Source organism: Choloepus didactylus, chromosome 1 (assembly GCF_015220235.1).
Source record: "Choloepus didactylus isolate mChoDid1 chromosome 1, mChoDid1.pri, whole genome shotgun sequence".
Taxonomy (NCBI): Eukaryota; Metazoa; Chordata; class Mammalia; order Pilosa; family Megalonychidae; genus Choloepus; species Choloepus didactylus.
Genome location: NC_051307.1, coordinates 10,854,889 through 10,882,124, shown reverse-complemented (window position 1 = coordinate 10,882,124; position 27,236 = coordinate 10,854,889). Strand labels below are relative to the sequence as shown.

The following is a 27,236-nucleotide window of genomic DNA, read 5'->3' as shown; positions in this document are numbered from 1 at the left end:
CAGTCATAATGTACATGGTCATAAGAATATTTAGAAGGTCATAATAATACAAAATATTGAACACTTTTAACCCTAGAATGTGCTAGAATTGTATCAGAATGGTGGGGAAGAAGCAAAGGGGCAGTAGAATAAAGCTAAATCTTTACCTCTCAGGTATCAATAAATTCTAAAATCAAAAAGGCAAGAAATAGTACAAGCTTATTTACTAGAAACACAGCGATAAATACCAAAGAAAGGTAATCATAGAGTTATTTTTCTGGGAGGGGAGTGAGGAGTAGGGAAAGGTAGGAAACACTTGTTTTTTATTAAACTGAATTACTATTCGAAAGCTTTTTAAGCATGTGAACATATTTTTAAAAATTAAAATTTCAGAAAAGGGGAAGACAGAAGGGAACACTGTTGTCATCACCGTGAATTAGATGCTACTGAAAATAGATTGTGTCTTTCTACCTGACTTCAGAAAATGCTTTAAGGATACTTCCTTAAAAGGGTTCCTCATGTTTTATATTTTCAAATTAAGTACAGTGTGCAAGGACAGCATGACAAAGCCCCTGATGTTTGACAGAGAAAATTCTTAAGGTAATTTCCAGCAGTTGTGGACAGACTTAACGGGTTGGTACTCCCAGATCCCAAGTGACATATTAGAGTTTTCTGTGTGCAGTGGCTAAGTTCATGGGTCCATTTGGCCAGGTTACAGTGTCCAGTTGTTTGGTCAAACACTGACCTAGTTGTTCCTATGGAGATGTTCTGGAGATGAAACCAGCACAGACCTTCTAGTAGAGCAGGTTACTCTCAGCAAGGTGGGTGGACCTCAGCCAATCAGTGAGAAGTCTTAAAAGCCAGGACAGGGGATGCTTCCAGAATCAGAAGGAATTCTTCCTGGACAGCACCCTCCACTCCTTCCCAGCCTCCCTTACACCCTCTGGCAAGACTTCAACATCAGCTTCCCAGAATTTCCAGCCTCTTACCTGCCCTACAGAACTCAGACTTACTTGTCCCAATAAGCACATGAGCCAATTCCTTCTAATAAATCTCTTCTTTAATACACATACACACACACACTCATATCCTGTGGTTCTGGCTCTCTGAATACCCTTGCAAATACACTATGCAAGGACCCATCTCATCAAACACTTCATGGCACGAGCAACCAAAGAACAAATAGACAAATGGAATCTCCTCAAAATCAAACACTTTTGTACATCAAAGGACTTTGTTAGAAAAGCAAAAAGGCAGCCTACACAATAGGAGACAATATTTGGAAACCACATATCAGATAAGGTTTTAAAATCCTGAATATATAAAGCAATCCTACAACTCAACAACAGAAAGACAAACAACCCAATTAAAAAATGGTCAAAAGACATGATAGACACTTTTCTGAAGAGGAAATACAAATGGCTCAAAAACATATGAAAAAATGCTCAACTTCACTGGCTATTAAGGAAATGCAAATAAAAACCACGAGATACCATCTCACACCTACCAAAATGGCCATAATCCAAAAAACAGAATATTACAAGTGCTGGAGAGGATGTGGAGAAAGAGGCACACTTATTCACTGTTGGTGGGAATGTAGAATGGTGCAACCACTCTGGAAGACAGTGTGGACGTTCCTCAGGAAGCTAAGTATAGATCTGCCATATGACCCAGCTATTCCATTGCTAGGTATATACTCAAAGGAACTGAAAGTTGACATGAATGGACATTTGTAAACCAATGTTTATTGCAGCATTATTCACGACTGCCAAGAGATGGAAGCAGCCCAGATGTCCATCAACAGACGAGTGGATAAACAAACTGTGGTATATATACATGAAGGAATATTATGCAGCTGTGAGACAGAACAAAGACATGGATCATATAATAACATGGATGAAACTTGAGAACATTATGTTGAGCGAAGTTAGCCAGGAACAAAAGGACAAATACCGTGTGGTCTCACTAATATGAACAAACATTAATGAGCAAACTTTGAGAGTTAAAAGCTGATAACACAGGCTACCAGGAGATAGAAAGAGAGCAGAGACTGGACATTTGATGCTGAAGGACTACAGAATGTTCAGCAGGATTGATTGTATAGATCCAGAAATAGATAGTATAATACTGTGTGATGGTAGCACAATATTGTAAGTACACTGAAAGAAGACGTCTGTGAGTAAAGCTGAAAGAGGTGGGATAGGGGAATGTATGACACCAGAGGTAAAGATCGATGATGAAGACTGCAGTTGTATAACTTGGCAAAAACGGGAGTGGACAATGACTGTTACTAAATGTACAAACATAAAAATGTTTTTACATGTGGGAGAACAAATGAATGTCAACCATGCAGAGTGTTGGAAAAGGGATGGTATTTGGGAAAAAACATAATGAAAGCAAACTGGAGTCTATGGTCAACAATAACATTGTAATATGCTTCCATTAAATGTAACAAAGGCAATATACCAAAGCTAATTGTGTATGAGAGGGGGATTTAAGGGAGGGATATGGGATTCTTGGTAGTGGTGGTGTTGTCTGTCCTTACTATTATATTATATTGTATGACATTTTATTTTTTTTATTATCTTTTTTATTATTTGCTAATAAAACACTGCTTTGCAGTAATCAATATGTTCAAGTGCTGACTGTGGTATTAAATGTACAACTATATGATGATACTGGTAAACAACTGACTGTACACTGTGGATAACTGTATGGTATGTGAATATATCTCTGTAAAATCGTAGAAAAAATATAAATAGGGATAAAAGTGCTGAAGAAAACATGGAGAGAGGGATGTACCTAGTTACTGCTGATGAGGAGGCAGAATGGTGTAGCATTCCTGAAGGTCAGTGTGGTGGTTCCACAAGAAGCTAAATATGTGGGGGCCACAAGGTCCTGCAACCTCATTACGGGGTAAGTACTTGGAAGATCTGAGAGCAGAGACAAGAATGGACATTTGCACACTGGTGTTTATGGAGGCAGTATTCATGATTTGCAATGGGTGGAGGTGGCCTAAGGGTGCACTGACTGAGGAACAGAAGGGTGAACTGTGGTGTGTGCATACAATGGAATATTGAGCAACTGTGAGAGGGAGTGAAGTTGTGAGACACACAACGAGGTGAATGGGTCCTGTAGACAGAATTTTGAATGAAGTATGCTAGAAACAAAGGCAAACCCTAAAATGCCTCACCAGTATGGACTAACTACAATGCGTAATCTCAGAATTGAATCTTAGAGCACAACTTACCAGGGGAACGCTTACTATAATGGTCCTTAGATTGTGAGCTCTTACAGCAGTCAAATCTATTCCTGAATTGTAATGGCTATCTCCAGATCCTGAGATGCTGATCCCTTTGTGTATAATCTGATTGATCTCCAGAACGTTGGGTATCTCTGTGACACCTGAAACTCAAGAGATGGAGCTTGGCAGATATGAATATCAGTATTAACGCATACAGCAACTGTTTAAAAAAAAAAAAAAAGGCTGAAAAAGAGAGCAGACTTCAATTAGAGATATGAATGAAGCAGATCTGGTTAGGACTAGGGCAAACTGGGCCAAAGGGTAAAGGTTGAAACTGACTGTGTGTTAAAACTTCAACTTCGAGAGGCCCTAGAAGGGCACGGCTTGGAAGAGGGACCCACTCGGAAATCCCAGAGACCATATGCCAATATCAAGGACTTGAGGGTCAATGGCAGAGACAATCAGTGGTGAGACTGAAATGAAGGTTTAAACTCTTGCAACAGCCTTAAATCTCCAGGAACACCTGGGATGTCTGTTTATTAAAGCTGCCCTCCCTCCCTAACTGCTCAGACACACGCCCCACATTCAGGGCGGACAGCATCAACAACACACCCAAACTTGGTGCACCAATTGGACCCCACAAGAATCAGACCCCCATACACCACAGAGACAAAGTTGGGGAGAATTGACTTGTGGGGAATAGGTGACTCACGGACACCATCTTCTGGTTAGTTAAAGAAAGTTTATGCCACCAAGCTCTAGATCTGACAAATTAGAGATTAGTCTTTGAATAATTCTACATATCCTAAAAGAATCCTATCAAGTAAAGCAAATGCCAAGAGGCCAAAAACAACAGAAAATTTTAAAGCATATGAAAAAACCAGACGATATGGATAACCCAAACCCAAACACCCAAATCAAAACATCAGAGGAGACACAGTACTTGGAGCAATTAATCAAAGAACTAAAGACAAACTATGAAACCATGGCACAGGGTATAAAGAACATGAAGAAGACCCTAGAAGAGCATCAAGAAGAAACTGCAAGAGTAAATCAAAAAATAGATGACCTTATGGAAATAAAAGAAACTATTGACCAAATTAAAAAGATTCTGGATACTCATAGTACAAGACTAGAGGAAGCTGAACAATGAATCAGCGACCTCGAGAACCACAGAACGGAAAATGAAAGAACAAAAGAAAGAATGGGGAAAAAATTGAAAAAATCAAAATGGACCTCAGGGATATGATAGATAAAATAAAAGTCCAAATATAAGACTCATTGGTGTCCCAGAAGGGGAAGAGAAGGGTAAACATCTAGAAAGAGTATTCAAAGAAATTGTTGGGGAAACCTTCTACACAATATAAATACACAGAGCATAAATGCCCAGCAAACTCCAAATAGAATAAACCCAAATAAACCCACTCCAAGACATATTCTGATCAGACTCTTAAATACTGAAGAGAAGGAGCAAGTTCTGAAAGCAGCTAGAGAAAAGCAATTCACCACATACAAAGGAAACCACGTAAGACTAAGTAGTGACTACTCAGCGGCCACCATGGAGGTGAGAAGGCCATGGCATGACATATTTAAAATTCTGAGAGAGAAAAATTTCCAACTAAGAATACTTTATCCAGCAAAGCTCTCCTTCAAATTTGAGGGAGAGCTTAAATCTTTCATAGACAAACAAATGCTGAGAGATTTTGCTAATAAAAGACCTGCCCTACTTCAGATACTAAAGGGAGCCCTACCAACAGAGAAACAAAGAAAGGAGAGAGAGAGATAGAGAAAGGTTCAGTGCTAAAGAGATTCAATATTGGTTCATTAAAGGACAATAAGAGAGAGAGAGAAAAAATATATCTGACAAACATAAACCAAAGGATAGGATGGCTATTCAAGAAATGCCTTCACAGCAATAACGTTGAATGTAAATGGATTAAACTCCCCAGTTAAAAGATATAGATTGGCAGAACAGATCAAAAAATATGAACCATCAATATGTTGCATGCAAGAGACTCATCGTAGAAACAGGGACACAAAGAAACTGAAAGGATGAAAAAAATATTTCATGCAAGTTACAGCTACAAGAAAGCAGTAGCAATATTAATCTCAGATAAAATAGACTTTAAATGCAAGGATGTTATGAGAGTCAAAGAAGGCCACTACATACTAATAAAAGGGGCAATTCAACAAGAAGAATAACAATCATAAATGTTTATGTACCCAATCATGGTGCCACAAAATACATGAGACAAACACCGGCAAAACTAAAGGAAGCAATGGATGTTTCCAAAATAATTGTGGGAGACTTCAACAACACATCACTCTTTCCTATAGATAGATCAACCAGACAGAAGACCAATAAGGAAACTGATAACCTAAACAATCTGATAAATGAATTGGATTTAACAGACATATATAGAACATTACATCCCAAATCACCAGGATACATAGTCTTCTCTAGTGATCACAGAACTTTCTCCAGAATAGATCATATGCTGGGACATAAAACAAGCCTCAATAAATTTTTTAAAAATTGAAATTATTCAAAGCACATTCTCTGACCACAATGGAATACAATTAGAAGTCAATAACCATCAGAGACTTAGAAAATTCACAAACACCTGGAGGTTAAAAATGAGGGGGAGATGAAAACATTCCTGGATAATCAAAAGCTGAGGGACTTCATCACCAGTAGATCAGTCCTATAAGAAATGCTAAAGGGAATCATGCAGGCTGAAAGGAAGGGACACTAAACAATTGACTGAAACCACATGAAGAAATAAAGATTTCCAGTAAAAACCACATGGTAAATATAAATACCAATACTACTGTATTTTTGATTTGTAACTCCACTATTTACTTCCTACAGGAAGTAAATAGTTTTGGTTTTGGACTCAATGTAAAATATGTAATTTTTGACAAGAACTACATAAAGGTGGGGGAATGGAGGAGTACAGGAACATAGTTTATGTCTTATTGAAGCTAAGTTGGTATCAGAGAAAACAAGATTGTCATAGATTTAGGATGTTAAATTTAAGACCCACGGTAAACACAAAGAAAGTATCAGAGAATATGACCATAAAGATGAAAACTAGAGTATGGCTTATGAGAAGTGGGGGAAGGGGCAATGGCAGTTAACGAGAAATGAGTGTAGGGTTTCTGTTTGGGGTGAAGGGAAACTTCTAGTAATGGATGGTGGGAAGTTGATGGCATTGCAACATTGTGAATGTGATTAATCCCACTAAATGGAATGCTTGGGAGGGGTTGGAATGAGAAGATTTATGCTGTATATATGTTTCCACAATTGAAAAAAAAGACAGTCTAAATAGATAATGACAATTAAATGCCATAGATGATCCCGGATGAGATCTAAGAATAGAGGAGAAAAGGCTCAAAAGGACACAATTGGGACATAAGAAAAAAATGAAATATAGAATGTAAGCTTTATATCAGTGTTAAATTTCTTGAATTTCTTAACTACACTTAATGTGATTACATAAATGAATAATCTTGTTCATAGGAAATGTATATGTGAATTACATTATTTGTTCAAGGATGTGTGCAACTTGCTCTCATATGTTCAGAAGAAAGAGCAACAGATGATGGATGATAGCTAGGGAGGGAACGAGGGAGGGAGGGAAAGAAAGAAATGGTAAAGTGACAAAATATTAAAGTTGGTAGACTGGGGTATTGGTGGAGGGGGGTTGGGGTAGGCTGGAGTTCTATGTATGGGGTTTGTATTATTTTTGCAACTGTCCTGTAAGTGTGAATTTATTTCAAAATAAAAAGTAAAACAAACAAAAAACAAAAAACAAAAAACCTCAACTTCCATGTGAGACCAAGGGTACAGATGTTCAATTGGTGTAGGATCTATATTTTCTAAACAATGTAACTTCTACAGTCAGTTTTTCAAACACCACAATACATGGAACTTTGAATAGGAAGTGAGATATGGTAGGTTTGTATAGGTTAGACTGAAATAGCAACATATCCCAAAGTAATTTGGGCAGAGAACAAAAATATATATATGCAGACCCCCCCTGAGGAGCTGGGAGAAAATACGGAAGTGTTGGGTTTCCTCACCTGGATTGCTGCTAACGTTTTCACAAACATTGAGGACTGACAGCTTGGTATGCCCAGCCCTCTATCTTGGGGCCAGATCTTATGAGGCTACTTACTGCAAAGGAGAGATTAAACCTGCTTATAATTGTGCCTAAGAGTCTCCCCCTGAGTGCCTCTTTGTTGCTCAGATGTGGCCCTCTCTCTCTCTAAGCCACCTCAGCAGGCAAACTCACTGCCCTCCCATACATGTGGGACCTGACTCCCAGGGGTGTAAATCTCCCTGACAACGCAGGATATGAATCCCAGGGATGAACCTGAACCCAGCATCATGGGACTGAGAACATCTTCTTGACCAAAAGAGGGATGCGAGATGAAACGAAGTGAAGATCGGTGGCTGAGAGATTTCAAATGGAGTCGAGAGGTCACTCTGGTGGACATTCTTATGCATGATATAGATAACCCTCTTTAGGTTTTGTATTGGAATAGCTAGAAGTAAATACCAGAAACTATCAAACTCCAACCCAGTACCGTGACTCTTGAAGACGATTGTATAACAATGTAGCTTACAAGGGATGACAGTGTGATTCTGAAAACCTTGTGGATCACATTCCCTTTATCCAGTGTATGGATGGATGAGTAGAAAAATGGGGACAAAAACTACATGAAAAACAGGGTGAGGGATGGTGATTTGGGTGTTCTTTTTTACTCTTATTTTTTCATTCTGGTTCTTTCTTTCTGTTGTAAGGAAAATGTTCAAAAATAGACTGGGGTGATGAATGCACAATGATTCTGATTCTTTCTGTTGTAAGGAAAATGTTCAAAAATAGACTAGGGTGATGAATGCACAACTATATGATGCTACTGTGAACAGCTGATTGTACACCATGGATGATTTTATGATATGTGAATATATCTCAATACAACTAATTTAAAATTTTTTTAAAAAGTGAATTTAATTAAAAAATTACTTCATGGCTTAGAGAGTAAAGCGCTTAGAGTGATCATATAGGAAGATTTTTTTCCTAACATTATTATAACATGTTAATGAATTTCATTTCTGAAAAAGAAAAATACTGTGCCGGTTTGAGTGTATTGTGTCCCCCAAATGCCATTATCTTTGTGGTCTTGTGTGGGGCAGGCGTTTTGGTGATGGTTGGATTTGCTTGGAGTGTGCCCCACCCAGCTGTGGGCTATGATTCTGATGGGATGTTCTCATGGAGGCATGGCCCCGCCCATTCGGGGTGGGCCTTGATCAGTGGAGCTATATAAATGAGCTGACTTGGGAGGAAGAAAGAGAGTGCAGCTGGGAGTGATGTTTTGAAGAGGAGCAAGCTTGCTAGAGAGGAACGTCCTGGGAGAAAGCCGTTTTGAGGCCGGAGCTTTGGAGCAGATGCCAGCTGCCTTCCTAGCTAACAGAGGTTTTCCGGAGGCCATTGGCCATCCTCCGGTGAGGGTACCCGATTGCTGATGTGTTGCCTTGGACGCTTTGTGGCCTTAAGACTGTAACTGTGTAGCAAAATAAATCCCCATTTTATAAAAGCCAATCCATCTCTGGTGTTTTGCATTCTGCAGCATTAGCAAACTAGGACAGATTTTGGTACCAGAGAAGTGGGGTGCTTTTGCTGCTGAGTTTGCAAATACCAAACATGTTGGAACGGCTTTTTAAATGGATAAGGGGGAGTTTCTGGAAGAGTTGTGAGGAGCTTGATAGAAAAGGCCAAAACTGCTTTAAAGAGACTGTGGAAATATGGACTCTAAAGATACTTCTGATGAGGACTTGAACAGAAATGATGAATGTGTTGTTGCAAACTGGAAGAAAGGTGATCCTTGTTTTAAAGTGGCACAAAATTTGGCAAAATTGATTCCTGGTGTCAGATGGAAGGAAGAATCTGGAAGCAACAACCTGGAATACTTAGCTGAGGAGATCTCCAGACTACGTGTGGAGGACATATCCTGGCTTCTCCTTGCAGCTTATAGTAAAATGCGAGCAGAGAGAGATAAACTTAGAACTGAACTCTTGGGTTCAAAGAAACCAGAAACTGATGGCTTGGAAAATTACAGGCTTCCAGGGGGTGGAATCCCAGAAGCTACAGCCCAACGTGAGGATGGAACCAAACATGGAAACCAGCCGCCATTTCAGTACAAGCCAAGATTGGAAAAGGAGTTAAGCAGAAAGGATTTGTGGAAAATCCTATTGTCTGATGGCTTTGACCCCTGTGTGCTTCATGCAAAGCCAACAGAATTTTTGCGAGATCTTTATAGACAGAGCCATTGCTGGTCTGGACTGGAGGAGACAGACAAGGAAAAAATTAAAGGAAAAATCTCTTCAAAGACAGAGCCATGGAGGTTGAGGTCTGGAGTCAGGAGGTCTAGGGCTGAGAGAGCGGAGCAGCCCACATGCATGGAAAGGGTGAGTTTGCCCTGGAGGTCGAGGGCGGGCTTTCCGCCTCGATGCTCTGGAAGAGTTTTGCCACCCCAAGCCCCAAAGAGGGTGGAGCACATTCCCAGGGAACTGGGGAGAGCCTGGCTGCCACCCACTGTTCTGAAGGGGTTGAGCGTGTGCCCCGGGGATGGAAGGGAATCCGGGAGCTGCCCCGATGTTTGAGGAGGGTGGGGCCGAGAAGGTGGTCTCCCCAATGTGTGGATATATTGGAGCACTCACCCAAGCATTTGGAGAGGAAAGGGCTGCCGAAAAGGCCCTTGGGAAGGGTTAGGCTCCCACTCTCTCAAGCCCCAAGGATGCAACGTCATTCTGTAAATGACTCTCAGACTTTGAAATCTAATGGAGTTTGTCCTGCAGGTTTTAGGAACTGTTTTGCTCCTGTTAACCCTGTTTTTCTTACTGTTTCTCCTTATGGCAATGGAAATGTTTATCCTATGAATGTCTCTCCTTTGTATATTGGAAGCACATAACTTGTTCTAGGTTCACAGATCCACAGCTAAAGGAAAATTATGCCTTAGGACTGACCACGTCTAAATTGATTTTGATGGGATTTTGTACTTAACTTTTGTTACTGAAATGATTTAAGTTTTTGTGATGTTGTGATGAAATGAATGTATTTTGTATTTGGAAAGATAATGTCATTTTGGGTTCCAGGGGGTGGAATGTGCCGGTTTGAGTGTATTGTGTCCCCCAAATGCCATTATCTTTGTGGTCTTGTGTGGGGCAGGCGTTTTGGTGATGGTTGGATTTGCTTGGAGTGTGCCCCACCCAGCTGTGGGCTATGATTCTGATGGGATGTTCCCATGGAGGCGTGGCCCCGCCCATTCGGGGTGGGCCTTGATCAGTGGAGCTATATAAATGAACTGACTTGGGGGGAAGAAAGAGAGTGCAGCTGGGAGTGATGTTTTGAAGAGGAGCAAGCTTGCTAGAGAGGAACGTCCTGGGAGAAAGCCGTTTTGAGGCCGGAGCTTTGGAGCAGATGCCAGCTGCCTTCCTAGCTAACAGAGGTTTTCCGGAGGCCATTGGCCATCCTCCGGTGAGGGTACCCGATTGCTGATGTGTTGCCTTGGACGCTTTGTGGCCTTAAGACTGTAACTGTGTAGCGAAATAAATCCCCGTTTTATAAAAGCCAATCCATCTCTGGTGTTTTGTATTCTGCAGCATTAGCAAACTAGGACACATACATTTTTACTTATTTTTCACATGCAGGCCCAAGCCCCACTGCAGGGTACAGGACCTCCATCCAGGGAAATGCCCTCCCCCTAGCCCCGGTGCAGTACTTGGGGTGGCTGGAACTGACTGATGGGGCTGAGGCTGCTGGAGGGAGGGAGCCCCAACTCCCGGTCAGGCCCAGGTGCAGGAGGGTGCACAGCCTCAGGAATAAGCAAAGTCAGGGGAATTCAGAAACAGCCCGAAATCCACAGGCTGGAGCTTGCACGTGCTTCCCAGCCCCCACTCCCACCCCTGCCATCCAGAAGCATCCTCAGGCTGTCCACAGAGACAGAGAAACCAAATCCTCCTCATGGCCGGTGAAAAGCACTGGAGGTACAAAAGTGAGTAAGATAGGGTCTTGCTTTCACAGCCTAGAGAAATTTTTTTTTAATTTTTTCTACCTTTAAATGTTGGAATCACTTCTTTTATTTAAAAAATAAAAAACACTCAGACCCTTTTCTTGAATCTCTTCCATTAAAAATCAAATGAGGTGAGGACAGTGGTGGTCCCACGAGAAGCTAAGTATGTGGGGCCCATAAGGTCCTGCAACCTCATTATGGGGTAAGTACTTGGAAGATCTGAGGGCAGAGACAAGAATGGACATTTGCACATTGGTGTTTATGGAGGCAGTATTCATGATTTGCAATGGGTGGAGGTGGCCTAAGGGTGCACTGACTGAGGAACAGAAGGGTGAACTGTGGTGTATGCATGTAATGGAATACTGAGCAACTACGAGAAGGAGTGAAGCTGTGAGACACACAACAAGGTGAATGGATCCTGTAGACAGCATTTTGAGAGAAGTATGCCAGAAATGAAAAGACAAACATTATAATGCCTCACCAATATAAAGTAACTACAATGTGTAAACTCAGAATTGAATCTTAGAACACAGCTTATCAGGGGAACACTCATTGTAACGGTCCCTAGATTGTAAGCTCTTACAGCAGTCACATCTATTCCTGAATTGTAACGGCTACCTCCAAACTCTGAGATGCTGATCCCTTTGTGTACAGCCTGATCAATGTCTAAAACGTTGGGTATCTGTGTGACACCCGAAACTCAGAGCTAGAGGTGGGCATATGAATGCCAGTATTAATGCATACAGCAACTTTTAAAAAGCTGAAAAAGAGTCCAGACTTCAATTAGAGATACAAATGAAGCAGATCTGGTTAGCACTAGGGCCAAAGGGTAAAGGACAATACTATGTTTTAAAACTTCAACTTCCACATGAGACCAAGGGAAGAGATGTTTGTTTGGTGCAGGATCTATATTTTCTAAACAATTTAATTTGTACAGTCCATTTGTTCAAACACCACAATTACATGGAACTTTGAATAGGAAGGGAGATCTAGTAGGTTTGTATAGGCTCGTGGGAAATAGCGATACATTCCAAAGTAATTTGGGCAGAGAACAAAAATATATATGCAGGGTCCCCCCTGAGGAGCTGGGGGGAAATGCAGAAGTGCTGGACTTCCTCACCTGGATTGCTGCTAATGTTCTCACAAACATTGAGGACTGACAGCTTGGTATAGGAACCCTCTATCTTGGAGCCTACCCTTATGAGGCTTATTACTGCAAAGAAAAGGCTAAACCTGCTTATAATTGTGCCTAAGAGTCTCCCCAAGTGCCTCTTTGTTGCTCAGATGTGGCCCTCTCTCTCTAAGCCACCTTGGCAGGTGAACTCACCGCCCTCCCACTCATGTGGGACTGACTCACAGGGGTGTAAATCTCACTGGCAACACAGGATATGACTCCCAGGGATGAATCTGGACCCAGCAACGTGGGACTGAGAACATCTTTGACCAAAAGCGGGATGCAAAAGGAAACAAAATAAAGTTTCAGTGGCTGAGAGATTCCAAATGGAGTCGAGAGATCACTCAGGTGGGCACTCTTACACACTATATAGATAACCCTTTTCAGTTTTTAATGTATTGAAATGGCTAGAAGTAAATACCTGAAACTCTCAAACTGCAACCCAGTAGCCTTGACTCTTGAAGACGACTGCATAGCAATGTAGCTTACAAGGGGTGACAGCGTGATTGTGAAAACCTTGTGGATCACACTCCCTTTATCCAGTGTATGGATGGATGAGTAGAAAAATGGGGACAAAAACTAAATGAAAAAATACGGTGGGATGGGGGGATGATTTAGGTGTTCTTTTTTACTTTTATTTTTTGTTCCTATTTTTATTCTTTCTGGTGTAAGGGAAATGTTCAAAAATAGATTGTGGTGATGCACAACTATATGACGGTGCTGTGAACAGTTGATTATACACCATGGATGACTGTATGGTATGTGAATATATCTCAATAAAACTGAATTTTAAAAACATCAAATGAGGGGAAGCGGGGAGAGAAGGGCACAAATGTAGAGGAGGGCTCTCTTCCCAGCAGCAAGGCTCTCTCCGGACCTGCTCCCCTCGCCAGCACCCTGTCAGGCCAGTCCACCACCCAAAGCCACCTTGGGTAATGCCCAAGGGAAGAACGTTGTTCTTAAGATCTCAATTACTATTTCAACAGGAAAACCCCAAATGCTTAAGAATCCTAAAAGTTTTAATAACAATTCCTTATGCAAATAGCTCAGCCAAGAAATTTTAAAAGCCCATTATGTGCAAGGTTATTTTAGGCAGTGGGGCCTGTGATGATTTAAGACTCCTCTGCCTTAAAGTCTTCCAATCAAACTGAAGAGCATGGACTGACAATAGAAAAATAAAGTGTACATGGCTTTATATACATGTGGATGTACGTGTGCATACAGACATACAGACTTATGTATGTTGGGGACAATTAAGGTAGCATATATAATATTCACCTTCAGCGATACCGGTGACATGCAACATGGCCGCCAGGGCTGATGCAAGAACAGCCTAAGCTATAATTAGCCTTCTTCTAGGAAGTAACAGTAGTTCCTGCCCAAGCAGTAGCTAGTTCGCGCCTAAACAGTAGCCGCCCATTGGCCATCCATCCCAGCAACAGCTACCACCAATCCCAGACCCCCAGCAACAGCAACCGCCAATCCCCCTACGTTTGCCTTCCACCCTAGCAACAGCAGCAGCCAATCCTAGATCGCCACCCGTCCTTACTAGCCACTCCCTCCACCCTTAGAGCATATATACCCTGCCTCTTCAATAAAATTTTGCAGCTTGATCAGAAACCTGTCTTGCTGTCATTCCTCGTGTCTCTTGTCCCATACCATTCCTCCCTCACAGGACTCGGAGCCTCCGTTGAACGTCCCGCGGGCCGGGACAAACTGGCGCCCAACGTGGGGCCCTGAATTGTGTGAGAGACGGAACGCCGCACTCAAGGAGAGAGGTACCTCACACTCACCGCACCCGGGATCGCGGCGAATAAACTCGGTCGCGAGACAGATCCGTTCAGCAGTCAATCAGTGCCGGCGAAAGGAAGAAACAGAAAGAAGAAAAGAAGCCAACAAAAGGTAAGCCCCCATCCCTAACATGGGACAAGTAACTTCCCAACATGAATTATATGTTAGTCAGGTCAAACAATCACTCAAGGCACGAGGAACTCGAGTTAAGAAAAAAGATCTCACACATTTTTTTGATTTTTTGTTAAAAACCTGCCCTTGGTTCCCTCAAGAGGGTACTACAGACCACCAATGCTGGCTAAGAGTCGGAGACTGTTTAAAAGATTACTTCCAGGCCTTCGGTCCTGAAAAGGTCCCGGTTACTGCCTTTTCTTATTGGAACCTAATTAATGAAATTCTAAAAGTTCATTCCTCAGCTCCAGACATTCAAAATCTCTGTAAAATAGGAGAGGAAGCTTTAAGAGAGCACTCTCGCCCCACTTCAGCATGCAGCTCAGTAATTATTAACATGCCTGAATATCCCTTAAACGAAAATTCCAACAGGGATAGGCCAAATACCCCAACCAGTCAAGCTAGTCTATTGCCCGATCAGCACAAAATCGAACCAGAGGCTGAAGTTTCTCCCTCTTTGGAGGCACCGGAGGCTAAAATCTCTCCCTCTTTGGAGAACAACTCCCTTCCTCCGTTTCGGCCACCCCCTTACGCACCCGATTTTCCCAAATCATATTCTCATTTTTATCCAGTCACGTCCTTACCTCAGTTCCACGCTTTAGAAGAAGCCACAGAAAATCTCTGGCTATACGCCGATAATTTTAGAGAAACCTTTAAACAGGAGCGGCTGCGAGCCGCCAATTTGCTCGCCGACCTCCGGTCGGCAACTCAAAGCGTTGCAGCCCTTGCGCTTCCAGAAAATGCCCACTCATCGCGTCCCCATTGCACTCGCCGCGCCTATGCCTTTCCGGTTACGCATAGTCAGACCCAAGACCCTCAAAATGGCGCCGCCGGCTCCAAAAATGGCGCCGCCGGCTCCAAAAATGGCGATTCTAGTAGCAAAAGCGAGGAAGAAAAACAATCAAACCCCCCCCCCCCGGTTCTGATGCAGAGGAGCAAGAGGAAGCTAGTACTACCCCAACAGCTAAATATAAAAAACTCAGTTTAAAATATTTAGAAAAATTAAAAAAGGCAGTGAATGATTATGGCGCTACTGCCCCCTTCACGCTCACCCTATTAGAAAGCCTCAGTGAAAAGGAACTCACTCCTAACGATTGGTCCCAATTAGCCAGAGCTGCCTTGTCCAGCGGCAATTTCCTATTATGGAAATCAGATTATGAAGAGCACTGTAAAAGGTATGCCACCCGTAATGCCCATAAAGCCACCTCTAAAAAATGGACATTAAACAAATTTTTAGGTCAAAGCCCCTACCATCGAAATGATAAGCAAGCTCAATTCCCCCCAGGTCTCCTAGCGCAAATACAAACGGCCGCGCTTAGAGCATGGAAAAAACTTCCACAAAAGGGTGCTGCCACTGCCTCTCTCGCTAAATTAAGACAGGGGCCAGATGAACCGTATAGCGACTTTCTCAGCCGCCTACAAAACATGGCTGAACGTCTATTCGGGGCTAGCAAAAATGAAAGTGACTTTATTAAACACCTGGCCTATGAAAATGCCAACGCTACCTGCCAAGCAGCAATCCGCCCCTTTCGTAATACCAATCTTAATAATTACTTAAAGCTCTGTTCTAGCATCGGGCCCACTCAAACTCTTGGAATAGCCATTGGTGCCGCCCTTCAAAATTTTGCAGCGCAGCATAAAAATTTTACGGCACAAGCAAAGCCTCCAACATGCTATAACTGTAAGCAACCTGGCCATTTTTCAAAAAATTGCCCCGTGCCACGAACCAGTTCCTCTTTACCCATTACTAACAACAAACCCCCATTGCCGCCCTCTATTTGTCCCCGCTGTAAAAAAGGGTTCCATTGGGCGTCTGAATGCCATTCTCGAGCAGACATAAATGGCCAACCCCTTAATCCCAAGCCCCAGGGAAACTCCCAATGGGGCCGGCCCCAGGCCCCAACCAGAACGAACCCAGGGGCAGTACGGTTTGTTCAGCCATCCCCAGTCACAGTACCTGCGCTCCCGACCATAAACCACGCTGCCATATCTCAGACTTATGGAGAGCAACAGCAGGAAGTGCAGGAATGGACCTCTGTACCACCTCCGAATCAATATTAACCCCAGAACCCAGTCCTCTCCTCATACCAACAGGAGTCTATGGACCTTTACCCCCTAATACCTTTGGTCTCATTCTAGGGAGAGCTAGTGTCACCCTGCGTGGAGTCCAAATCATCCCGGGTGTGCTAGATAATGATTTTAAAGGTGAAATACAAATAATCGCAGCCACTTCAAACAATATTATCTCTATTCCTCTTGGCACTCGAATAGCACAACTTATAATACTCCCCATTCAGCACATCAACTCAAACTTCAAAAAACTCCAGCGCCCTACAGAGGCCCCTGGATCCTCCGACATTTTTTGGGCACAACCAATATCCCATAATCGGCCCACCTTACGATTAAAATTAAATGGTAAACCATTTGAAGGAATTTTAGACACAGGGGCTGACGCCACAATTATATCCTCAAATCACTGGCCTAAATCCTGGCCTCTCACGGCCGCTGCCACCCACTTACAAGGAATAGGCGAAGCCACAAATCCTCTACAAAGTTCACAAGCCCTGAAATGGGAGGATGAGGAAGGAAACACTGGCACCGTTATACCATATATTATCCCCCATCTCCCCGTTAATCTCTGGGGTAGAGATATTCTAAATCAAATGAAAGTTTTTATGTGCAGCCCTAGTAATACAGTTACTGCTCAAATGCTCAAAATGAATTTTCTCCCTGGCAAAGGCCTAGGCAAAACTAATCAAGGGATAAAACTGCCCATCTCTATAACACCTAATACAGCTAGAACAGGACTTGGGCACCTACAAAATTTACCCTAACGGCCACTGACATCCCTGTACCCCATGCTGAAAAAATTTCCTGGAAATCCATAGAACCAGTGTGGGTTGATCAATGGCCTCTAACTCAAGAAAAGACCCTAGCGGCTATAAAGTTAGTACAGGAACAACTTAATGCCGGACATATTGAACCTACTCAGTCCCCTTGGAACACTCCTATTTTTGTTATAAAAAAGAAATCAGGCAAATGGAGACTGTTGCAAGATTTGCGAGCCGTAAACAAAGCTATGGTACCTATGGGAGCACTGCAACCTGGCCTCCCTTCGCCAGTTGCTATCCCTATTAATTTTCACAAAATAGTTATAGATTTAAAAGATTGTTTTTTCTCCATACCCCTTCACCCAGAAGATAGACAATATTTTGCCTTTAGTGTTCCTCAAGTTAATTTTCAAGGCCCTATGCCCCGATTTCAATGGAAAGTCTTGCCACAAGGCATGGCCAACAGTCCGACTTTATGCCAAAAATTTGTTGCTGACGCCGTTAACCCTGTCAGACAACTATGGCCACAAATCTACATTCTCCATTACATGGATGATATCCTATTAGCAGGTCAAGACATGTCCAAACTACATTCTTGTTTTCAAAACCTCCTTAAAAATTTAACAGCAAGAGGTCTTCAAATAGCCCCTGACAAGGTACAAACTTCAGACCCTTTTTCTTATCTAGGGTTCAAACTTTGGCACCAGCAAGTTTTAACACCCCGCATTCAACTGCGAACCTCCCATCTATTAACGCTAAATGACTTCCAAAAACTTTTAGGGGACATTCAATGGCTTCGCCCCTACCTAAAACTGCCCACTGAAACTCTCCTGCCGCTCAATAATATCTTAAAGGGAGACGCAAACCCCTCCTCTCCCCAAAGCGTAACTCCAGAGGCAATGCAAGCGCTTACCATCGTAAATCAAGCTAGCCAAAGTCAAACTTGCTATCAAATAAATTACCACCAACCTTTAATCTTTATAATTCTTGCTACAACTCACACACCTACAGGGGTTTTCTGGCAATCCAATTTAAAACAGCCAAACGGGCGAGGCCACCCATTGCTCTGGGTTCACCTCCCCGCTACTCCATCAAAAGTGCTCTCGCCATACATTTCTCTTATAGCTGCCCTCATAATTAAAGGCCGACAAACTAGTCGCCAATTGTTTGGAAAGGACCCCGATTCCCTTCTCGTCCCGTACACTCAAGATCAAATCCATTGGCTCTCCCAAACCGACGACGAGTGGGCTATTGCATGCTCTTCGTTTCTAGGCAATATTGATAACCATTACCCCAGCAATCCATTAATCCAGTTCGCTAAAATCCATCAATTCACCTTCCCAAAAGTTACTAAAACAAAACCAATAGACTCTGCTACCTTAGTCTTTACTGATGATTCAGCAAATGGAACCGCAGCATACGTCATCCAAGGCCAAGCATTTTCCATGAACTCTCCCTATACTTCAGCTCAACTCGTCGAGCTCTATGCAGTCCTGCAGGTTTTCTCCCACCTTCAAAACCAACCTTTTAATTTATACACTGATAGCGCATACATAGCTCAGTCTGTACCACTATTAGAAACAACTCCATTTATCAAACCTTCCTCCAATGCAGTCCCCTTATATATTCTCACAACTACAAAAGCTAATTCTCAAACGACAGCACCCCTTTTTCGTGGGGCACCTCCGTGCCCACCAAAATCTACCAGGTCCTCTTGCGGAAGGCAATGCGCTAGCAGACGCTGCCACTCAGTTAATATGCCCCAATCTCTGCGATTCTCTAACCTTAGCTTCCCAAGCCCATGCTCAACACCACTTAAATGCAAACACCCTCCGCTTAAAATTCAGTATTACAAGGGAACAAGCAAGGGGCATTGTTAAAGCCTGCAAAAACTGTGTAACCCAACTGCCAGTCCCTCATTTGGGAGTCAATCCAAAAGGACTCATCCCAAATGAAATCTGGCAAATGGATGTCACCCATTTTGCTGGTTTTGGGCGACTTAAATACATCCATGTTTGTGTTGACACATATAGTGGATTCATTCAAGCTAGTTTGCAAACAGGAGAAGCTTCAAAACATGTTATCTCTCATTTACTACATTGCTTCGCTATTTTAGGCCAACCTAAAATCATCAAAACAGACAATGGACCTGGATACACTGGCAAAAATTTTCAAACCTTCTGTCAACAATTACAAATCAAGCATACTACAGGAATACCATATAACCCCCAGGGGCAAGGAGTAGTAGAACGAGCACATCGCACCCTAAAAAATGCCCTGTGCCGTCTAGCTGACAGCACCCTCAATCTCACAAAACAACGCCCCCGAGACCTTTTACATCATGCTCTTTTTGTTCTTAACTTCCTAACTCTGGATAATGAAGGACAATCTGCAGCTGACAGACATTGGCATCCCAAAGCACAGATGCAGCAAGCCACTGTTATGTGGCATGACCCCTTAACGTCAGAATGGAATGGGCCTGACCCCGTTATCATTTGGGGACGAGGCTCTGCCTGCATATATGACCAACAAAAGGAAGGCCCTCACTAGCTTCCAGAAAGACTAATAAGACATGTTAATCCTCCACTATCAAAACAAGCCCCAAAATCCCCCCTTCCCTTTAACAATAACCTTTCCAGGGAACAAACCCCTCCCTGAGAAAAAATTTTTCTTTTTCTCTTCCAGCACGTCGCCAACCTTGCTGTAGCCTGCCCAGAATACGTCCAACCTACGTGCAGCCAGCAACCGAGAGAAGCCCAACTTACAGGTTTGCCCCATCACTGAGGCCACATAAACTATTGGCTCTTACTAATTGGCTCTCTGGCCTTGCTGTTTGCAGCCAGATTGGCAGCTGTTGCCCCAAAACATTGGAACCCGTTAGAATGCCTCCTGCTTGCTATAACATACTTGTGCGTTGTAGGGTGCATCACTCTGCTAGCTTGCTTTCCTTAAAAAAAAAAAACCTATAACCCCTATTAGTATGGCCTTGTTAAACCTACTACCATTCAAAATTGCCGCTTTATATCTCCTCCTACCTTGTGTATCGCATGGCATTTTCGATCGCAAAGGTAACTCCCACCAACCTTGAAAATGGACCCTAACGCGGTGGAAAGATTCCAAAATTGTGCAAACCAATACTACCGCAGGGCAACCTTCTTTTCTCGTCAACGCCTCTAATCTATTTCCCAACCCCCCCGTTAGCAGTAATAAACACCAATATTATATGTGCCCAGCCTCCAACCCCGAAAAACCATATTGCAATGCCCCCAATCAATATTATTGTGCCTATTGGGGCTGCAAAACACTAGCTACTGATTGAAAACCGTCTAGCGTTAATCACTATCTTACCCTACGCTGAGCCCCCTGAAACTGCAAACCCCCTGATGAGCCCGTTTATTTCAGCACGGACGATAGTTCCCACCTTCCACCTACAGGTACCTGCACTCACCTTAATCTTACCGTGCAACTCCCCACTGATCCTTCCTGGTTAACCGGTCGAACCTGAAGCTTCAAAATCTACAGAAACGGGGTCAACCCGGGAAGCCTTATCCAAATAAAAAAAAAAGCAGTACAACAAAAGCCGTTCGCCATTGGGCCAAATGTAGTGCTAGCTCCCCCGTCCCCAACATCTCCTCCTCGCAAAACTGCCAGTTATTCCTCCACTACCAACCCAACATTGTCACCCTCAAGCTCTTTCATAGAGCCAATCTATAACTCACTTTGGTCAATACTCCAAGCCACCTTTCTCTCCCTAAACTCCTCCCAGCCTAACCTTACTCGCAGTGGTTGGCTATGTTTCTCTGTCAATCCCCCTTTTTATGACGCTATAGCCCTTAATACCTCATTTAATATTTCTAATGAAGACAATCCTCCCCAATGTCCTTGGAATACAACAAAAATTGGCCTCACCATGCAATCCGTTATTCACTCTGAGCATTGTATTGGTAACATTTCCCCTTCCTTAAAAAAGGTCTGTGCACAGTCGTCCTTTCCATCACAGGGTAAATTCTATATTCCCCCAACAGGGGCAAAATGGCTGTGCTCTTCCACGGGGCTTACTCCTTGCATATCAGCAAGAGCCCTCACTGAAACAAAAGAAACATGTGTCTTGGTGACTGTGTTGCCCCATATCCTTTTCCGTCCTAAGGAGGACCTCTATCACTATTGGGATGCACAGCTCCCAACTGCGCACAGAGAAAAACGAGAAATTATTACTGCTGTTACCATTGCTTCTCTTTTAGGTTTTGCTGGCCTAGGCACCGGAATCACCTCGCTTACCCTCCAACAACAGGGCCTCTCTAACCTCAGAGCTGCAGTAAATGAAGACTTAGCCGGTATTGAAACCTCTATCACCCATCTTGAAAAATCCCTTACATCTCTATCAGAGGTTGTTCTCCAAAATAGAAGAGGCTTAGACCTACTTTTCCTTAAACAGGGAGGGCTTTGTGCTGCATTAGGCGAGGAATGTTGCTTTTACACTGATTATTCTGGAATAGTTAGAGATTCCATGACCAAGCTTAGAGAAGGAATTGCAGACCGCAAGCGTGAACGGGAGGCCCAAGGAGGTCCCTCCTGGGGGTTCAATGGAATCCTCCCTTACCTCCTCCCTATATTAGGCCCCTTAATAACCATAATCCTTATAATATCTTTTGCTCCTTGGGCCAAAAAAGAATAATACAGCTAGTTAAGGATCAACTTGATTCTGCCCTAGGCAGACCTATTCAAGTGCATTACCACCGGCTCCACCTCGCTGACCAAGGCGTGAATCTAGACTACTTGAATGCTACCCACGCTGACGGGTAAGAATCCCCCTCCTACGGGAGCAGCATATAACTCAAAAATATGCTTCTAGCTTATGCTATGATTGGTACCGCTGGGTGCAAGGCAAAGCACTGCAAAGGAGGGCCAAAACAATCAAAGGCCGTTTTTGAGCTCCTTGAGAAGTATGCCTCATTTGCATAGGGGTTTGCTCTGCACTAATCCCCCTCCCCAGAAAAATAGAGCCACAAACAACTTGGGGAATGAGGCCTCTATTTCCCCCAGCAGGTTAATGCCAAAGGAATGCTCGATCAGCATTCTTCCTCCATCCTTTTGAAAAACAAAGGGAGGATGTGTATGTGTGAACATACTCTGTATATGTATATATTACATGTATAGACAATGTTTGAGCTCCACAGAAATTCTAAAGACATTGTTTACAAGGATGTATTAAAGCTTTACTGAGCAGGTGGGATTCAGCATTGAAAACCCTGGAGTCCAGGTTTTGACCCTCTTCTCTTTTTTTTAATTAATAAGACCTGAATAAAATACCTCTTGATTACTGATGACTCTACTTCTTCCTTGTAAATTTCCATTAACATGCATCTCCACATATGGGCATAGAGAGCTGATGCATCTTAAACACAAAAAGAACCTGCCCACTGAAACGCCATCTATTCCCACAGCTTAGAACTCAATAAACCAGGAACTATCTTAGTTCCACACTTTCATTTACATATATTCTTGCAGAAAGGACTTTATAGCATTGTTTCCCCGACATCACCGTCTTTTATACAGACTGCTACAGTTTCCCCGACATCACCGTCTTTTATACAGACTGCTACAGCAGCCTGTCCACACAATCAAATCTGATATTTCACAAGAATGCATGCGGACGGACAACTTACCTTCCTCTGGGTCAGGGCTACCATTCTCTGCACTGTATCTCTATCCGAAATCTTTGATTTCAGTTTACAAATGCTTATTGGTCATAGGAGTATGCCTAGAATTAATGAATTTCTCAGCAGCTATTCCTTATTCAAGTCAGGCCTGGGGTCAAAGACCATTTTTAACAGCCTGCAAATACGTAGGTGGAGGCCCATCAATTACCAAACATCAGGACAGGCCCGGCTTAAAGTCAGAGGCCATTTAAAATCAATGCCAAAGTATTAGCAAAAACTTCCCCACAGCAAACAGACTAAGCTATATTTAAAACAAACAAATAAACAGAAGCCCTGCCCAAGTAATAAATACTTCAGCTGCTTTAATCCAACAACAGAAGATCTGAACACATATCTCAAAGCATGAACCCTTCAATTGCTTGTGACGTTTCTACCAGGCTCAAATCTTTAGTAAATGATACTTATTATTTCTAGACACCATCTTTACGAGATGCTGGGCATGACTCGCAGGGATGAGCTTGGCCCTGGCATTGTGGGATTGAGAAAGCCTTCTTGGACCAAAAGGGGGAAGAGAAAAGAAACAAAATAAAGTTCAGTGGCTGAGAGATCTCAAATAGAGTTGAGAGGTCACTCTGGAGGTTATTCTTAGGCATTATATAGATATCTCTTTTTGGTTTTTAGTGTATTGGAACAACTAGAAGGAAATACCCGAAACTGTTGAACTGCAATCTTGAAGACGAATGTATAACTATGTAGCTTACATTGTGTGACCATGTGATTGTGAAAACCTTGTGGCTCACATTCCCTTTATCCAGTTTATGGACAGAAGAGTAGAAAAATTAGGACAAAAAGTAAATTAATAATAGGGAGGGATGGGGCAGATGGGATGTTTGAGTGTTCTTTTTACTTTAACTTTTATTCTCAGTCTTTTTTTGTATGTGGTAATAAAAATGTTCAAAAATTGATTGTGATGATGAATGCACAACCATATAATGGTACTGTGAAGAACTGATTGCACACCGTGGATGATTGTATGGTATGTGAATTTATCTCAGTAAAATAGAATTTTAAAAAATGCACTAGCAAAGTCTGTACATTTACAGTGAAGAGACCAAGGGACTGACTGGCTGTAACCCACCTTCGGAGCTGCCTGTACTATTTCCTAAACTTTTTTACCTTCTTGCCCTTCCAGATAATTATCTGGAGGGCCAATTATCTAGAATTAGCTCCTGGGCAAGCTAATTCTTCCTACTTCAATAACTATTCCCATCTCCACCCCGTCCTGCTGAAATTCTACATACAACCTTGGTGAAATCAAGCAAAGGGAAGGAAGAAAGAGGGACAAGTGAGAACATAGGATGAGTTTATTTTAGACAGTCTTCTGCCTTTGACCATTGGCTTCACTTCTTAGCACCAGGGCTTACTGTTATTCCCAAAATGCCTTTATAATCCCATTCTCTACAAAAAGAAAAAAAGAGAAAATTTTCTTATGGAAGCCAAATAGCCCAAGTTCTACAATGAGAGACATAAATAAAATTGGGAGAGGAAAAAAAGTGATTACAGGAGAGCTAAGTCTACAGGGAGGCCCAGAAGCCTGTCTAGAAGAGGGCCCAGGCCCCCCTGGGTGGCTTACTGGACCAACTCCACTCCTGCTGGGGAGACCAAAAGTTGTTTTCACCAGCACATGGTAGATGCTTAATAAATAGCTGTTGAATTAATGAATGAACGAATGAAAATCTGGGGGTGAGGAGGAACTCCCCTCCATTAGAAAATAAAATTATCAGCACTGGTTTAAAAAAAAAGATTGTCCACTTTACTCAAACATAAAAAAATGTGTATATCAGACAAAAAGCCTAAAAGTTCATATGAAATGCCTTTGGGTACACTGATCAACATGAAATAGATCAATTACTGTTGTGCCTTAAACTATAAAAGCATACACATTCGTTATTCATGCATCTGATTTTAAAAGTAGAAAGTATGGGAACAACACAGCCGGAGAGCCAGGTCTGCAAAGTCATTTCAACCCAGATAGATGGAAAGTCAGGTTTCCACCAAACTCAAGAATCTTTTCAATCATAAAATAAAAGTAGCCAGTGACAAATAAAATGTCAGGCTTTCCAACTATAGACCCTAACATCAGAGCTTAAACCAACTATGAAACATTCATTCATTCATTGAAATAATGAGCAACTATTATAGATCAAGCTGCTAAGCTAAAACAGATCCAGTCCCGAATGAGAAAAAGATAACGATTGGAAATATGAACTACGATTTAAAGACTATGAGACAGAGCAGGGCCCTCCTATCTAGTCTGGGGTACTGGGACCAATTCCATCAAACAGTAAATCTGAGCAAAGCTCCAGCACGAGGAAAGTTAAATGTGCAGAGGAACCCCAGCATCCCAGGGAAGGGCTGGGGTGCCATTAGCAAGGGAGGCAGCACCCCACCCATCAGCACAGGGCTGAAGAGGCAGGCAGAGGCTGGAGAGCACTGACTACAATTAGCACAATTAACAGAAGATCAAAACAGTCATGGAAGTGTTCAAAAGCAAAACCATCCACTGAGAAAACTGAATAAGACCTCTACATCTCAATATTTCCATATGTTCAAAATTTCTACTCTGATATAAACCCTAAAGATTATTTTTAAATGAATTAATCCAGTTTGTAAACCTCTACAATAGAAAAGGCCACGACTCAATTTTTCCGCCTTTTCTTGGCTTTTTAAACTGGGTTCCTTAAGAGAATTAAGTCCTATGGCCCCCAAAGCATCCATTTTATGTAATTAAAGACCTTTTCCTCCTGGCTTCTAGGTACTGGTTAGGAAACTAGAGAAAACAGTCACTTATATCCCGTGTTCTAGAATACTAACAAGGATGGGGATTTCTGATTTGACAGCAGCACAATATAATCCTATACCTGAGCACAGTCTTCCAAAAAACGTTCAAGGCTGAGACAACATTTTAACTTTCCAAACGGGTATTATGGTTTTACATATACAAAAAATCTCATTTTAATGCTAAAAATGAGCCATGTTTCCAGAAGAGCAAAAGGCGAGACATTGATTAAAAGTGAAACTTTTAAATGACAGTGAAAACAGGGTTAATGACGTCAATGAAAATCAAGTGCACAGAACTGCACCGGGAAGTCACGTCCTTTTCCAACAGCTGAATGGAGAAAACTACTGTTTCCTTTGCAGAGATTTTAGAGATTTGAAATCCGGCCCAAGGCAGACTGCAGGTGACCCCATCTGACCCTCAGCCACCATCCAAAGCACTGCGTGGAAAGCAAAATAAAATAGACTCAAAGGCAGCATGGTGCCCTAGTTGGCAAGCGAGGCAGCTGACAGAAGCCGGAGGAGGCAACGGCAGGTTTTTTAAACCCCGAGGTGTTTGAGAGCTGAGAATGCAGCTTTCTTTCTCTAAAGTCAGGTTCAACCCGTTAGGCAGTGGAGACGATGACAGGAAAACCATTCCAGACGGGTGCTGCTCTCGGGGTGCAGGTGATGATCCCGGTGCACCTACACGCAGCTGCCACGAGCGGCGCCCTAGAACCACGCCCCCCGCTCCTAGGACACCACGCGGTCTCCCGGCTCCCTACGGGGGGTCCCTCCGGTATCACAGCATCCCTGGTCCTCCCGGACCCCACGCGCGGCCTCGGGGCTCCCCACCCTCAGGGATTCCCCCGGGGCCGGGGGAGGGGCGGGGGAGGGGCGGGTCAGCACCCGGCTCGGGTCCCGGGCCCGCGCTTCCGGCACCGGCGGCCGCGGAGGCCGCGCCGGGCCGCCCACCTGGCTCTCGCCGACGCAGAAGACGCGGCCGCCGCGGCTCAGGCACACGCGGGCGCCCCTCGGCCGCGCAGCCGCGCCGCAGAAGGTGAAGGAGCAGCGCGAGGCGCGCAGCCGCCGCACCGTGGTGCGCACCAGCGCCACCGGCCGCCGCCCCCAGCGCGCCCACAGGTACAGGTAGCACAGCGTGATGAGCATGGCCGGCAGGCCGGCGGCACCGCGGCGCGGACGCTCGCACCACTCGCCCCGGCCCGCCCCGGGCGCCGCGGCCCCGCCCCGCCGGCCGGAAGAGACGCGCGGCGCCCGGGAGAGGCGGCGCCGGGGCCGCGGGGGGAGGCCGCGCCGGGGCCGGGGGTGTCCGGGAGCTAGGAAGGGGCGACAGCGGTGTGAGAGGCCACGCTGGAGGGGCCGCCGGGGCTGCGGGGGGCGGAAGCTGCACCAGAACCGAGGGTGTGCGGGCGGGAAGGTAGGCCATAATGGGGTCGGGGGGAGACTGCGCTGCGGGTTGGGGGTGGGAG

General features: G+C 43.6%; 1 protein-coding gene across 3 annotated transcripts in view; it reads right to left on the bottom strand.

The window, feature by feature from the left end:
• Nucleotides 1–26,990, bottom strand: part of HLCS (holocarboxylase synthetase) — a 231,186-nt gene extending 204,196 nt beyond the window's left edge. For 2 of the 3 annotated variants that reach the window (XM_037831637.1, XM_037831645.1), the window contains exon 1: nucleotides 26,722–26,990. In XM_037831637.1, coding sequence (XP_037687565.1) covers nucleotides 26,722–26,916 — 195 coding nt within the window. In that variant the 5' untranslated portion in view covers nucleotides 26,917–26,990. Of the gene's footprint in view, nucleotides 1–16,395; nucleotides 16,477–26,721 lie in introns of those variants that run through there. The other variant, XM_037831654.1, reaches the window with a different exon arrangement.
• Between the last annotated feature and the right edge of the window lie 246 nt (nucleotides 26,991–27,236).